At 37.5% G+C, this 17,149-nt stretch overlaps 1 protein-coding gene across 1 annotated transcript in view; it reads left to right on the top strand.

The window, feature by feature from the left end:
- The window catches only part of LOC134743572 (uncharacterized), a 109,011-nt gene extending 92,164 nt beyond the window's left edge, over nucleotides 1–16,847 (top strand). Inside the window, exons 2-4 of the mRNA XM_063677097.1 lie at nucleotides 1,088–1,130; nucleotides 13,746–15,336; nucleotides 15,906–16,847. Coding sequence (XP_063533167.1) covers nucleotides 13,817–15,336; nucleotides 15,906–16,743 — 2,358 coding nt within the window. The 5' untranslated portion in view covers nucleotides 1,088–1,130; nucleotides 13,746–13,816 and the 3' untranslated portion in view covers nucleotides 16,744–16,847. The remainder of the gene's footprint in view (nucleotides 1–1,087; nucleotides 1,131–13,745; nucleotides 15,337–15,905) is intronic.
- The last annotated feature ends 302 nt before the right edge of the window (nucleotides 16,848–17,149 follow it).

The following is a 17,149-nucleotide window of genomic DNA, read 5'->3' as shown; positions in this document are numbered from 1 at the left end:
TAATATATTTCTTATGACGAAATGACTGCTGCATGTAGGATGACAAAATATTTTTAAGCAGAGGATGATATGGCGTTTTGTTAAATTGCTCATTAAGAATATTTTATGGACAAAATACGTAATTCTTGTTTATATAACTACCTTTTTTATCATTTTTGTCATTGCAAATGCCATGTAGAGCTTTGTTTACGATTGCGGCTGTATGTCTAAAAACTATAAAATGACACGCACTCAATCTGAAAATATCCACAGGTAAAAAAATGTTCATTAAGCTTCAAAATTACCGAAATTTCTATTTTCCGGCCGCAGACTTATCAACCGACTAAAAAGTTAACTATTAACTATAGTCTGTCAAGCCGTTTCCGTCAGTAGAAAAAAGCGGCAAATTTAAAAACACATGCGTGAAGTGTTATCGTCCCATAGAAAATTTTAATGTCGCGCCTTTTTCTACCGACAAAGTTGTTTGATCGGCTATAGTATGTAAACTTCAACGAGACTAGAATATATTAAAATTACTTTAATCGGGCCATGGTCACTGTAGTCCCGTGGAACACGTACAAATGTACCCTTCGTTCGGTTTTTGTAAGTCAGCACTATTGCTTGAAACTACACACTATATTTTTTTTTTATTAAACCTCAAAATTACCGACATCTCTATTTTCCGACCGCACTCATCAACCGACTAAAAATGGCTGACATTACAGGAAAAGCGGCGACGGGTCATGGTCACTCGAGTCGCGTGGAACACGTACAAATGTACCCTTCATTCAGTTTTGTAAGTCAGCACTATTGCTTGTGACAAGGCAACTTAAGCAAACGGGCTCGAGTGCCCAAATCCCCACAATCCACTACCAAGAAAACTCCATTATTATATCGCTTCTCTTGTATTTTATTTCTTTTACTCGAAATGGACCGTCCATTATTATAATACTGCTGCGTGAACATGAAGTCACAAAGTATTTGAGCGTTTAAATTCGAGTAACGAAATTTCCCAAACCTAATCTCGGTTCTTAACCATGAAAGTATGCTTTATTCCTTATTCCTTTGGTACGACAAAATTTTAAGCTTATGTTTTTTACCGTTACAGATTCTGAGGAACGCTCAGAGGCCGCGAATAATGAGAATTTGAGGTGAGTTGGTAAATTAAGACGTCTATCATCCATCACTGTGCCCACGTTAGGGTATAAAAAAACTCTTAATGGACATTTAATGTAGCATTTTTTTCTTTTATGTGCCTTTGCTTAAACACGTGTGGTCCTTAAGAGTCTCCGGCAAGCTCGGCCGAAGTTCACCTTCCCATACAAACGGAGTTCCGTTTTCATTTTAAAACTACGTGTTGGATTGTAATTAAACTTTGCACATACAATGAGTTTATATAGCTCCAGTTTATAAAACAAACGAAATAGAGCAAAAACATGTTTTGTATGAAAAACGTAAATTTGCTGTATTTTTTTAACTACGGTATCTGAAGCTTCATAAACTAATTTCAGATATAGATATACCTTATCCTATTGTAAATACAAATTTTCAGAGCAAAGTAGCTACTCGTTTTAAAATGAGAGCGGAACTACGTTTGTATGGAGAACCGAGCTTGCCGGAGACCCTTAAATTGCGTTGCGGCAGTAGTTATCTAGTATAGCTAGACAGTTGACATTTTCACAGATAAAAAAAAAGATCTATTTCTGTTGCCGCTATAACAACAAATACTAAAAACAGAATAAAATAAATATTTAAGTGGGGCTCCCATACAACAAACGTGATTTTGTTGCGTAACGGTACGGGACCCTTCGTGCGCGAGTCCGAGTCGCACTTGGCCGGTTTTTTTTAATCTGATTAGGGCCAATTGACCATTTTAATATATTTTTGACATTAGGGATCACGGCCCAAAAATCATCCCAGTATACGCGAATATCCAAGAGAAACAATAGTATTAAATAGTATTAAACGATATCCCCTGAGGCCAAAGTGCATACTCACTTTACTTACTTCGCCTACTAAGAGGCAAATCGCGACTTTGTTATGGTTTATCGATCTTATCACATCACTAGTTTATCGACATTCAATGTCGACTATTGCCCATCACTTTTCTGTCTGTGTACGTATTTAGAAACTTGACCCCGGCCCTAAAATTAGTACGATAAGGACAACTGCAGCTTAGGCGAAAAATCCTGCGTAAAAATCTCAAAAATCGAGGTTTTGTACTCGACTGTTTCCTCCTCCAAAACTTAACCAATCGTAACCAAATTTGGAAATCTAAATGATTATGAAATTGTCTGTGTCGGACTGTTTTGATTTTTTGGCTAATTGATATCAGTTTTGAATACCACGCCTCTCATTGCGGCATAGTCAGTGAGGCCATTTTTGGCCATATTTGAAGGGCTCTAGCGCCTTAGAAAACAAAAATATCAAAAAAAGCAAAACACACCGACACAGATATTGACAATATTAATCTGTGTTGAAAAAATCATTCCTCTAGCTTCAAAAACCACGGAGGAAACAGTCGAGTACGTTTGTATGGAGAAATGACCACTCCTGTTGGCTCTTAAGTGGCGATTGAATTAAGTATTACAACAAACCAACAGACATCCAACAAATATCGCTTGCTATCCAGCGCGGCAATGCCGCAAGTATTTTTGGTTCTTTTGGGCTGGGTGGGGGTCGGAATGGGGTTGATAGTATAAGTAGGATAGTTTATTAGTAAAAAATGTGCTTATATTTTAGTTAGTTTTAGTGTCTTTGTTTGTCTTTTATTTACGTATTTGTTTTAGATTTTATGTTCTGACATGTATTTTTAGTTTAAAGAGTATTGTACTTGATTGCGAAATAAAAATTTTAAGTACTTCATAGAAAAGACGATGAAATTGGCTAGGTGACAATTTAATGTCCGTAGAAATCATCCAGTATACGCGAATATTCAAGAGGAACACAATTCAATGTAGGTAACTTAATCGAACCCACTTTTTGTAAAGATCGAATTAAATGTAGAGCCAAATGCATTAAATCAGTAGATTTGCGATCTAAACAGGATTTTACAAGGAAGTATTCAAAGTAGGTATGTAGTTTACTACTCTTATTAACATAAATGAATGAATTCTATAGTAATATAAATCGTATTTTTATACTCGTAATGCATGTTAATTATAAGATGTAATGTTTTGAATAGATGTGTCCCGCCGAGTTTCTTGCCGGTGCCATATTGGGATACCCTCCTCCAATTGAGGGGGGATTTAAATCTTCTCGAGGCAGAGGTGTAGGGTTAGAGCCGGTGTAGTTTTATTTGCCGTTCATAAGCGCATTGTAATATGTTTACTTAACTTACCTTTACATTTATTTAAACACATATATTTTTGAAATCTCTCTTCTCCAAAAGCATCGACGCGAAGTTACCGTAGACTGAAAATATATCAAAGGAAGAGCCGAAATGATGTGGCTTGTTGGAGCTAAATTACGCGAAGGTTTCAGGATATATGTTAAGAATGCGAGCGAAATGACGTCCGGAATATGCGTTCCAGTCACGCTACCTAAGCCGCAGTGTATAATATAGCCGTAGCTCAACTCAACTAGGCGCCCTCGCCAGACAAAGAATGAAGGACTTTGGAACAGGCTACCAGGTACCAAAGGAATTCAAAAAGCTACCCATAAGGTCCATCATCCGGCATATGGTGGGGAAAGCTCTTGAGTAGCGGACGGATCTTTCCTAGGGGGTAACTGCACAAAAGATCCCTATGGGTCGAAGTGTATCCGTAAGGGCCCCCGAAACTATAAGATAAGCTCAACTAGGCATTTCTATTTAAAGTTGTACCTCCAACTTTTGTGTTAGAAGTGGAAATTGAGTGAATTGCAAAAAAAATATTTACGTAATTAAGCGCAGTTAAGAAGCCGTGATTAGAGTTTTGAATGATTCACGGTTAGTTTCACTAGACTTATATTGACTTATATTGTCAACGAGTGTGAACGCGACCGGACCAACAAGTGTGAATGCGACCGTTGGTAACGTTGAAAGTGAACGCAGCCGACGCGCAAGAATGAGGGTAGACAGAGCGCTGTCTACACAACTTTGACACCCACCCGCTATCTTCAGTCACCCGTGAACATGATGCATGTAACTGCGTCGAAATATCGGGAGCTCACAAATAATACAAAAGGTAATCACGGTCTATATCCCGGTCAATATAAGTCTAGTGAAGCCGTGATTAGTCTTAACTTAATTGATTCATTTGTGTTACGAAAGTTAATCATGTAAATTATATTGTATGAAATAAATGTCAATAGCATACGCTTACACACTTTCATGTATATAACTTAAATATAAATTATATTTTTTTATTATTGTCTTAATTGTCTTAACTGTCTTTGGAATCGATTCACTTTAGAATAATTACAGGTCCTCTATGTATTTTTTTTGCAATTCACGCAATTTTTTATATGAATTCTAATCAGAATCACGAGCTCTTTTATTATTTACCAAGAAAAAAGTCCCCAATTTTGTTGGACCGTTTAGTAACGTTTTCAATACAATCTTCTATGACCGTAAAAAAACGGTACAAACAAAAACATACATTTAGGGGCTCGTGATTCTGAGTAGAAATAATATAAAAATTCTAAAATCAAAAATGCAAGTTCCGGTACAACTAAATAAAAATATCCATGTTCAATTATCAGAGTGGACGTGTTTCTATGTCGTTTTCAGTGGAAAAGATTTTTTATCGGTAGTAAGAAATCGTCCTAATTGACAACCAACCAACGGAGTGTGACTGTACAATGTCATCTTTTAAAATCCTATTATGTTCGTCACAAGTCATTTTTCTCCAACAGCTCTGTCACTGAGTACAATAAGTCAGTGCATTTCTTCAAACATTACAATTAAAAAAAAAACAAGAATTTATTAAACAGTGCTTTTCACAGGTTACTAATAAAACTTATTATATTTACATATTATTTACGTGATGTTTACTGACACTGCACAATACAAATTAAATGGAACTTAAAAATTTCCCGTGACCCAATAACGATTGGCAAACATCTCAGTTATGCTAAAGAATTAAGGAGTTAAATTAGTAAATAACAGACTGATTTACAGATATGTATAGGCAATTAAATAGGAGACAATTATTGTAATATACTAGTACGTTTGTAATATAGTAGTATTATTGTAATATATTTATATATTATATTATAGTAGTACGTAAGTAGGTACTAGACTATTAAAGAGTTCGCCTTCTGTTTCTTTGTTGACGCTGTGAAACGTATTTACCGGTGACAAGCAAAATTTACGCGTATCCAGGTGTAAACAGGTGGTTATATTATTCCCTTTTATCTTTATGTCTTTATCACAAGCAATTTATGTATGAGGATTAGAATTGTTACATTGCTGACAATTTTTTATGTCACTATTTCTTATGCATATGCACATAGAACGTAAAGAAAAGAGCCTTTTAGGGTTCCTTATCTCAAAAGGAAAAACAGAACCCTTATAGGATCACTTTGTTGTCCGTCCGTCCGTCCGTCTGTCTGTCAATACCCTTTATCTCGGGAACGTGTGGAGGTACCGAGTTGAAATTTAAACCATATACTCAGATCTTCGGCGCCTTGAAACTGTGATATTTTTTTTTTACTTTGAAGTTAAAAAAAGTTACGGCCGTTTATGCCGCAAAAAACGTATATTTCGACACGCTCCAGGGAGTACAAATTTATAGGGTACTTCCCATTGACCTAGAACTATGAAATTTGGCAAGTACTTAATATCGTTTTACACTGAAAAAACAGGAAAAAATCTCAAAACTATTTTGTAAAATATAATTATATAAATAAAATCACTACATAGTATAAAAAAGTCGCTTCCTGCTGTCTGTCTGTCCCTATGTATGCTTAGATCTTAAAAACTACGCAACGGATTTTAATGCGTTTTTTTTAAAAATAGATAGTGATTCAAGAGGAAGGTTTATATATAATACATCAGCATTGCACCCGTGCGAAGCCGGGGCGGGTCGCTAGTAAGAAATAAGTTAAATTTGTACGGAACCCTCGGAGTTCGACTCGCACTTATCCAGTTTTTTTAAATATCATCAATTAAAAGTATGTATTATTATTATTACCCGTTAAATGGAGCTAAGTATGTCATATTAAGGCGGGATTCCACCAGTGTTTTTTTTACTGAATATGCTTGCGCCGGCACCTTGTGCCTCACTCTGGTGTAAGTCCACCTTTACACGACACAAAATGTATGTAATAACAAGTAAGTACTTAGTATTAAAATAAAATTTCCAAGAATGAGGATAAGAAATGGGAAGTAACTCCAATGAACTAGTCATCGATTTTGCACTTTTTCAACCACTCTTTCATAAGCGAGCGGCAAAAACAACGTTACTTAGGTGCATTCCAAGCTAGTAATTAAATATAAAATTTCAATAAGGTACGCTTCCAATTTCCATGCGGCCCAATTTATTTCTGAACCTAAATGAGAGTGAGAAATTGCCAATTTTTAACCGGATTATTTTAAGTCGCTTAAAATGCGAATTGACTCCCGTCCTGGCTTGGACGTCGCCATGGCCGGGAACCGCATTCCTATTTCAAAAATATAATATTGATTTGATATTCCTCTCACTCGTATACAGGTGATTTTGTTATGTTTAGCCATGTTTGAGAGATGAATATGAAGATCACTGAGCACTTTTGCTATGCATCAACTCAGGAATAGCAAAAAATAAACCAAATCAACTGTTTCATACATTTCGACATATCACGTCGATGTTTTCTGTGGAACAGCCAAGGAACAGCGGATGTTTATTTTTAGAATTTCGGGTTTGGCTTCATAGTAAAGGTTACTTGCTCAGCGTAATTTGTGGCAAAATAGTTCTGTATATTGGGAAGAGTGCGAGATGAAATAAATATAAAATCAAATTCATATTTATAAAAATGAAATGTCCTTCCGTGGCCGGACCCACTCTGCACATAGGTGCAATTTAATTTTAACGTTCCACCAAAGGCACAATAAAAGGGCGCTTACATTTTCCTCGAGGCTTGAAAGGTCGAAGTGCGAGAGCGTGGTCGTAAATAATTGGGACATTTAAGCTCGGGATGTATTCAAAGAGAAATTTACCCCATAAATGAAGGTAGTCAGAGTGCTTTTGTGTACAAAACGGTGGTAAATTAGTATGGTTTAGCGGAAGTAGAGTAGTCGCTGTTTCTTTCCGTGTGTGCATATTTTTTTATCAGAAAGTGTTTAATGAAGACATTTTAATACAAATTTCAATTTTGTTAAATACTAAATAAATGAGGTTTAAATATATAATATTTTGTAATATAACAAACACCTGTTTGTTGTTTTGTAACAATTTCTAATTTTCATACGCAGTGTAGGTACTTTAAGTACGACATGTTAAAAATAAAATAAAATATTTTTTATTTGTTTACAGACGCACAATAACGCACTAATATCACAAAAATTATTACATATATATGACACAGTTGTGGTCTTTAACGGGAGTTCATGGGACGATGTGTTTGAAAAAGCGAATAACGGACTATATAGAATAGGTTCATGGCTAAATTGTAATCTGCTGACACTTAATAGCACGAAGACTAACTACATATGTTTTTCGAAGTACGAGAACACGCAACCACCAAACGATCTTACAATAAAAACACATGAATGTAACCTGGTTGACACACGCATCTGCAACTGCCAAACCATTGAAAAGGTCTCTTCGTGTAAGTACCTAGGGGTTATTCTAGACCAGCGTCTTTCATGGCACAGACACATAGAATATTTAAATTGTAGAATCCGAAAGCTCATATGGTTATTCAAAACTCTTAAACATGTCGCTACTACACAACTTCTCACTCAGATATACACTGCAATGGCCCAGTCCATTATGACGTACTGTGTTCCCATATGGGGCGGAGCCACTAAAACCAAGTTTCTGGAGGTTGAAAGAGCGCAAAGGTGTCTGCTTAAAGTTATGTTTTCAAAACCCTACAGATACCCTACTGATAACTTATATAAAGAATGTAACTTACTATCTATAAGGAAACTCTATGTATTGAGATGTGTTACAAAACTGCATGCGTCAATTAAGTACATAACTACCTCTAGGATTACAAGACGAAAGCGTAAAGCTGCATCAGTGCCATCATTAAACTCTAAATTCGCAAAAAGACAATATCACTATCGATCTCCTAAATTATATAATTTTGTAAACGAACGAATTGATATATATCCTTTACAACGACATGAATGTAAGAAAAAGGTGATAGAATGGTTAAATATCCTAAACTACAACGAAATAGAAGGTATCATGTAATAAATTGAGAATATACACACAAGCACACACACACGCACGCACACACACACACACACACACACACACACACACACACACACACACACACACACACACACGCACTAGATTAAGTTAATTTAAGTTTATTTAATGTATGAATAAATTAATTTATAGCATGTCTTATAGTAAATTATAAGTACCATATTGCACATATTGTAACATTTTAAATAAAATTTGGTTGTACCCCTTCAAATTATGGAAGAGCGGGGCCTTCTGCCACAAGTATATTTTATACTTAAAAGAAGGTTCCAACCCTATTGCCATTTAAATGCACATTGTAACCCAAATAAATTATTTTTCATTTTTTTTTTCATATAGGTACGAGTATAGGTGCGCCCGCTAGATCTCCAGCGTAAGTAATTATTACGGCTCAATTCGAACAAGGATAAGGGGATAAGTTCGCCTTTGTACACATTTACTGTATCCTCTCTGTGTTATGTACTTGTTTTGTGCAATAAAGTGTTTACTACTACTACTACTACAATGCTTATAAGATGTCACAGCGATACGATACCGATCTGTCAGCGTCAAAAATGACGTTTTTGGTTGAAGAAATGTCACTTTTAACAGTTAACACTGACAGATCGGTATCTAATCGCTGTGATATCTTATAAGCTTTGCTCGAATTGGGCCGTTACTCAAAACGGAGTGTGTCGAGTGTCTAAAGTCGTCGTCAATAGAACTTGAAAATAATGTAAACAAATATGACAGATTTTATTAGCGTTTGACACGTAACCTAACATTTTTACGAAGGTGATTTTCCCTGAAATATTAATAATTAACATTTAATTTAACAAAAATATTATATAAATAAAATATTTAAGTATATAGACTGTTGATAAGGCCATGGGTGTCCTTTTAAAGAGCGAGATCACTAAGTAATGAAGGTAACTTGGTTTGTTTACATTATTTGCAAGTTCTATTGACGACTTTACATAGTCTACTTATCTAAAAATATTTGTAAAAGGATGGAATATTAATTTCGATTTCAAACATGAATTACTAAGTTAAAAAGTAGCTACGATAAGAAGGATTTTCTAAAACAACATTCTCATTTTTGTTTTATTTCGAAAAACGTACTCGTACAACTAAAGTCAATAAGGTTACGTGTAGGTTATGCGTGACTCCTAGCTACCCTTTTTGTCATTGGGATTTTGATTTCTTCAATCGGTCGATTAGCACGGTCAAGTTTAGTTAGATGTGTTCGACGTAAAAAGTGTCTACACTTTTAATTCAGATCCATTTTGTAGTTCGTTTTTTTCTTACTCTTTCAATAGCTCTCATACGTTTAATTTACTAACAATTAAGTTCCCGGCAAGCTCGGCCGAATTTCACCTTCCCATACAGACGTAGTTTCGTTCTCATTTTAAAACTACGTGTTGGATTGTAATGAAACTTTGCACACACAACATGCACATTGCACACTTTGACATGAAGTATATCTAGGTCTGTAATTAGTTTAAACAGCCCCAGTATATAAAACAAACGAAATAGAGCAAAAACAAATTTTGTATGAAAAACTTAAATTCGCTACCTATGGTATCTGAAGCTACATATATACCTTATCCTATTGCAAGCACAAATTTCAGAGCAATCTAGCTAGTCGTTTTAAAATGAGAGCGTAACTACGTTTAAATGGAGAACCAAGCTTGGAGATAGATTAGAAGAGAATGCGAAGGGGAAAATGTGACAATAATCATACCTTTTACGGAATCCTAAAAACATTAAAGCTGTATGGGCCCTAACGCGAATTTCAACGACACTTCAATAAGAATCAATTTCAGCGCTTACAGCGAACACAATAAGGTATTTTTTCCCTTGCATTATCATGTGTAAATATGTTTGAGCCGTACAAATTTTACATTGACGCTACAATTTAATTTTTCCAACATTCGCTTCATTGGAACCCTTTGCTGTAAAGCATATTTGTGAACGTTAAATAAAACCAAAACGAACCCACAATTCAATCAGAGAGCATAAATAAAGTCCATACATGTTGGAATTAATTGAAGGATTTAGATAATTTGGATATTTTAAAATGAGTCGTTGTATTATTGTGGTTTGATCAATATTATTTTGCTAATATGATTTGGCTTTGGGATTAGTATAGTAAAACTATACAGGTATAACGCTGCAATACGTCGGCTTTTATTAATTTATTAATGAGGCATTATGAACTAATGGATGAAATAAATATTATTGAGATATTATGGTAATACAAGTTTAATAGCAAAAAGGAAATTGTTTGAGGAATGTCGCAGGATAGGGTATTAATATATCTACCTAATTAACGCCCGCAAATTAGCTTTGAATTACATTAAAACCAATACGATCAGGCGGTGAGTCAGCTGACGTAAGAGAGCACTAAAGTGACTAAATGCGTAAGGCCGCGGGTGTACGGACGGAGCGGGCGCCCGCACGCCAATGCCATTGTACCCAGGCATCCGCCGCTCGCATCCGTTGCTCATAGTCTCATACTATTTTTCGATAACCCGATCACCCGCTGTGTACCCGCGCTAGCTAGCGGACGCCCTCAAGCAGGGAGTCAAACACGGTGACTTGTTGAGAATCGTATACCATTCAAAGGACTGCAGTGGGTTTTTGATGAAGATGCAGCAGAATGCAAGCATGACTATTGCAAACCTCTAGGGTTTATGTAATAGTTGGCGAGATCGCGCGGTCCGATCCGTGTTTGCTTAATACTATTATTACATGCTTAGTTGTGGTTTTCGGTAAACTTAAATTGATCTATAGAGATTTGATGTTTATACATCAAATCTCTGTATCTATTTTCTACATTACTCTAGACTTAGATAGTATTATCAAAGAGGATATAATAAGATAGAGCGGTACTGTCATAGTAAATTTTGTAACCACTGTAAATTCACTGCCATCTATCGACAAACTTTAAAACTAAAAATGAAGATTTATGAAAATACGTTAAAATGTATTTAATTTATTTGCATTAATTATTTTTATATGATTTTGACCCATGTTCTTTCACTGATATGCGTTAAAATTATAAATAACAAACGAAACCGTCAACGCCCTCTATACGAGAGAATGCCAAAACTAGTGGCGCCATCTGATCGAGAATCAATTTTTCGTGATTTTCGAGGCACGTTTTTTCCTTAGACTGTATCCATCTATTACGGAGTTATATCTATCTTTGGTATTATATTAGTATTGGCATACATTTGCCGTGGTTTCCAACAAAGTATCAATACCAATAGATTTTTGGTGTTGGCTCAATTTTATCTTCTTTTTCTGAGAATGTTTTACTTCGGAACAGCAAAATTAAAATAATATTCACACCTAAACAAAGATATTAGAGTTAATTTTGGACCATAGCTGGGAGCTTTCGGAGTATGGTTTTAAGGCGGTTCCCTGAGCCAGAAGGCGAAAAATCTCCTTATATGATCCTGTTTGTCTAAGAGGCGTTGATATTCGTAGACGTGGAAAAAATATATGTAGTTCTTGACTATATTATCTTTAACAACATAGCTTCCGATACATGAATTATGACACTTCGCTCGATACAATTAATTCCCAAAGTAACCTCTAACTCGGACTTTTAATCCAACTTTACTCGGTTATTTATTATGTGATACTATAAACAAAAAAAGAAGAAAAAACAATCTTAACATAAATAATAATTTCATAGCTTTAGAATTTCGATATTGTTAGGTAACGTTTTTAAAATAAATAAACACCGACAAAATTCGATCAAAATTGACACTTGGCGCGTATGTTCTTTCCCGTTCTTTCTTGCGAAATGTGACAAAGACAGCGGCAAACCGATGGAACGGCCTTAATCAAATCAACTAATTTTGCACTGAAATGCAATGAACTGAAGTCACACGGCGCACCAATAGGCACATCTAATACCGAACCTCAATCGTATTTACTCAAATATTCATAGAAAAAGAAAATAAAAGCCGGGTCACATCTGCTCAAAATTCAAATAGAAGCCAGTGAGTAGGTGGCCTAAACCTAGCACTAATTGGGTCCCGTATTGGAGAACGCATCGTTAGGCAATGTCCATAAGCCGTGCATGGATTTATGAATAATTCCAGCATAACCGAAATGGATTCATTACAGGCGTTGCGTATTTAATTATTTTGCACGGACGGAGCTCTGTTTTTTTCCAATCGTAACACGATTCTCTTTTGCAGACGTGAAATACAAATAATTACATAAAAATAAAATAAATACATTTAATAATTACATTTAATAGTTTTATTTTATGAACAAATAATTATTATTTTTCTTAATGATCTAAAGAATTATGTTAATTTTTTTGTGTTTAGCTATTAATTTAATTGATTAATTTTAAAACAAAGGAGATACAAGGAGGTCAACCTATTTGGATTTAAATTTACATGTTTGTTGAAGCCGCCGCCATTCAATCGTAGTTACAAATACCATAAAAAAATCTTGTACTCTTTCCTGAACAGAACACGATACCGGATATGCCCTTAAACGGATACCCACTATTTTTGTTACACCTTGTATAGGTACTCTCGTTTTATTAATAAAAACAACATTCTGAAATAACCACGAGATTTGACATGAACATTCAAGTAACATAATATGTTACTAAAATATCTATATCTGGTACTAGTTTTCGATGCAATAAATTGTTATACAAAGAAATTAGAGCGAGTAGGAGTTTTACATACAAAATATTTTTTTTACATATAAATGCTTCGATTGTATGAGAGCCGGTTTTTGGCGGCGGGTTCGTGCGACGCTTGGGTCAAAGTGTGCCTTCATAGTAATAAGGAATAAAAAAAAATTAACTCCAAGCTAACACTATTGTTACGCTTTATTGCGTTGTATTTATAAGTCTAAAGTGATAACCACAAGACCATTAATTTACAGTTTTATTTGTAATAAGTTAATAACACAACTGAAAAGCAATAGATCCTACAGTGGCATCCAGAGTAAACTGACAAGTAACACTTCGAAAAGAAAACTATTTGTTTATTCTTTTTTTTGCCAAAAAAGAGGGTGCCTAATCGCTTGTAAGGTTTAGATTCATAACATGTAAGTTTTCTAATCCACCGCAACTACTTAATTCCACTACTCGGAGTAACTGATAGGCCATGGGAAGGCCGGGAACTTATAATACGAACAATAACAAGGAATGAATAAATTCAGTAATAAACAATATACGTAAATAGTATTATCCTAGCCATGCAATCATGTAAAAATAAACACGGTATCAATCAAGGAAAGGCAAATGAAAACAAAAGCTGCTGTAAAGACAGTATTTTTCTTTTACGCTCTAGATATTGAGTGGATTTACTCTATAGTACTAAAAGTAGTATACGTTAAGTTAACGTTAGGGTTTGATCAATAAATACATTTTATTACATTTTGGTATTTTATTGGTTACAGAAACGTCGACCAGCCGGGAATGACGTTTAGTGGAGAAGAAGAGAGGGGCGCGGGGTGAGCAGGCGCGTGGCATGTGGGTGCTGCTGATGCTGGCACTGGCGGCGGCCGCCGTGGCCGAGTGTCCGCGCCACTGCGAGTGCAAGTGGCGCAGCGGCAAGGAGTCCGCGCTATGCGCCCGCGCTGGCCTGACAGCCGTGCCCCCGCGCCTCGACCCCACCACGCAGCTCCTCGACCTCTCCGAAAATAAACTGACCACCCTTCAGAACGATGCTTTTGCCTCGGCCAACCTCCTCAATCTCCAACGCCTTTACCTTTCTTCTTGCAGCGTCAAATTCGTACGACAGCACGCCTTCCGCGCTCTAGTAAACCTAGTAGAACTAGATTTATCAAAGAACAATATACAATCCGTGCCGTCACACGCTTTCGACTCAATTTCCGAACTCCGAGAGCTGAGGCTAACCAAAAATTCAATTATCAAAATCAAAGATGACGCTTTCAATGCTGTGCCCCATTTAGTACGGCTGAGCCTTAGTGAGAATAAAATAGCCGAGATAGAACCGAGAGCGTTCACGGGGTTGGAAGGTTCACTGGAATACTTAGAACTGGATAAGAATAAACTGCACGTTCTCCACGTAGCAGTTTTGGCACCATTACGATCGCTGAAGGGTTTAGAGCTTGCTGGAAATCCATGGGAGTGTACGTGTGCTTTGCGACCAATGAGGGATTGGATGATTAAGAAAAATGTCCCCGCAACAGTAGTTCCAGATTGTTCCCTGCCTCCGCGGCTCATGTCCATGTCTTGGGATCGTCTGGACTTGGAAGAGTTCGCCTGTCCTCCAGAAGTCAGTGCCGCGTCTAATAGTTTTAAAAGTGTCGAGGGTGAGGAAGTGACGTTAGTGTGTCGAGTAAGCGGCGTTCCCGCGCCGCGGGTGCGGTGGGTGCGCGCGGGCCGCCTTCTTGCCAATTCTAGTTCTAATAATGTAAATTCCGGTAGATCTTTTATATTACGTAGTGAAGGGAAAACGAGTAATTTAACTATTAAAGCAGCAGATATGCAAGATACAGGCTCGTATACCTGCAATGCAGAAAACCGAGCGGGAAAAGCGGAGGCGGTTGTGAGCCTGGTCGTGGAGAAAAAGCCGCAGGGCAAAGGCTTTGGCGGTCGCGCTCTCATGGCCGGTATGGCGGTGTCCGCGGTGATAGTGTTAAGTTCTTGTTTAGTAGGACTGTGCGCGTATGAAACTCGTAAGAAAAGACAATTAGATAGGTGGAACGAACAGATAGTGACCACTAATCGCCGCGATGACAATTACGAGAAGATAGAGGCTAATATAAAGGGTGTGGTGGAGGTGCCGCGGGTGTTGCCGGCGGACAGCGGCCGGAAGAGGGGGGACTACAGGAACGTCCCCTCGCACGACCCGGAGGACGATTGCGCAGGTTATTTGCGCGAGGAGGTACGCGAGGAACGAGACCCCATGTCGCTGTCCTTCGACGCAGGGTGGCGGAGATCTGAGTTTGATAACTCGGTCAGCAGAAATGGAATACTTGAGCGAGATTTGCATATACCCCGCTTGAAGGATTACAGCAAACGGTAAATAATTCATTGCGTCTTCCACGTAGTTTTACCTTAAATGTAGAATTATACATCGAAATGCATTTTCTGAACCTACTTAGAAATAGCCACAACGGAAGTACACCACCAGTTTGGCACTGACATAAACGCTATCGAGAACGTAACTTACTTTCTATGCATCTCGCTCGTACTCGCGTATTAGTGCGAACGAGATGTATAGAAAGTAAATTACGTAGACATTAGCGTATACGTCAGTTTTGACACTGTCAGTGAACAATTCATGAAAGCTGGCACAAATGAAATGAATGAGTGAATGGAAATATTTGTGTGTAACAGATAAACCAATAAAATGGTGACTCTGGCTGTATACCGCTACATTTTGATCGTATTGTGAAATGTATTAAAAACGTACTTTCATAACTCTCTACCCGTTAGACGTCTCCTAATAGGCTTCTTAAAACTTGTGCAATGTGTGTGTTGCTTTAAACAAATAAAATAAAAAAGTTAATAATGTTGGAAAAATATTCGTAACACCTTACTTAACAAAGCAACTTAAAAATGGTTTGACAAAAAATTTTTTTTTTCAGTACTGACGAAACCCCCGAGTCTGTCGCGAGCTCGACATCAACGGGCGTGTTGAGCGCGCACGCCGAGCACTCATCGGCCAACCGCTTTAACAACAACCCACGCGCGCGTCCGCGCCTGCGCCACGAGCGTCTCGACAACGACCTCTCCGGCAGCGACAGCGAAAAAAACTACCCAGACCTCATCGAGATGAGCGCTCTAGGCACCTCCTCGTACCTCCGAAGCGAAATGAAACACGACCCGTACTATTTCTATACGATCCCCAGGAGAAAAGACGGCGAGAGCCGAAGCCCCCTTTTAAATAGTAGAAGAAACAGTTCTGGCGGCGATTCTGGAACCTTTTTTGACCGGATCTACGATAAGAATCAGCCAAGGAACGTTGGACGACGCTCTAATAGCTTTCTCGACTTATCGTCGGGCGGTAATCGGTTGCGACGTAATCCGAGCTTACCCTCGTCTCCAGCCCGGGAGCAGCCCACCGTACCGTCCGCTACCCCCCTCCTCGATCTGTCCGGCCTCCGCGACTACACGCGCGTGGATCAGCCGATGGAGGACTTCGATTTCCGTGCTTCACAACTTGAGAAGTTCCTAGAGGAATATCGAACTTTACGTGAACAGTTATCGAGAATGAAAGAAACGAGAGAGAATCTGCAGAGGAATAGAGCGGTTGACAATGAGGAGTTGAGGTCAATTTTGAAAGGTAAACCTAGTGTGGCTGTGACTGAGATGTCTTCAGGGGCGCTGGCGGATGCGGCGTCGCCACTGGCGATGAGCCCGCCGGAGTACAAGCCGCACCAGCCTCGCCCCGAGTGGCTAACCACATTACTTTATCGCAATTAAGTCTGTAAATAAGTAGCATTAATATTTGAACTGATGTTAGAGTAAGAATAAATGTTTGTAAAACATTCTTTGAACGTTGAAATAAAACATTTAAGGAAGTCATATCCGTTGTTATTAATAGCGTTTTTATCAGTATCAAAATCGGGCGTACGAGTAATTACAGCTATTCAGAACAAATTAAACCCCTTAAGTGCCGGATATCGAAATCATGGTTATCATTTATTTGACGATAAATTCAATAAGAGATTACCGCACAAAGCATTTATTGTAAATTGAGTGTCATTCAGACCAGAGTTTGTTATTATCAGGAACCGGAAATGAGTTGAGGTATAAAAAGGATATTGGGATATATCTACGAAGGTAAGTAGCAAGAAGATAGGTACTTTTTATGTTATATTGAAGTAGA

This window comes from Cydia strobilella, chromosome 1 (genome assembly GCF_947568885.1).
Source record: "Cydia strobilella chromosome 1, ilCydStro3.1, whole genome shotgun sequence".
NCBI classification, from domain to species: domain Eukaryota; kingdom Metazoa; phylum Arthropoda; class Insecta; order Lepidoptera; family Tortricidae; genus Cydia; species Cydia strobilella.
Note: the sequence above shows the minus strand (reverse complement) of the source record. Positions and strands in the feature narration are given on the sequence as shown.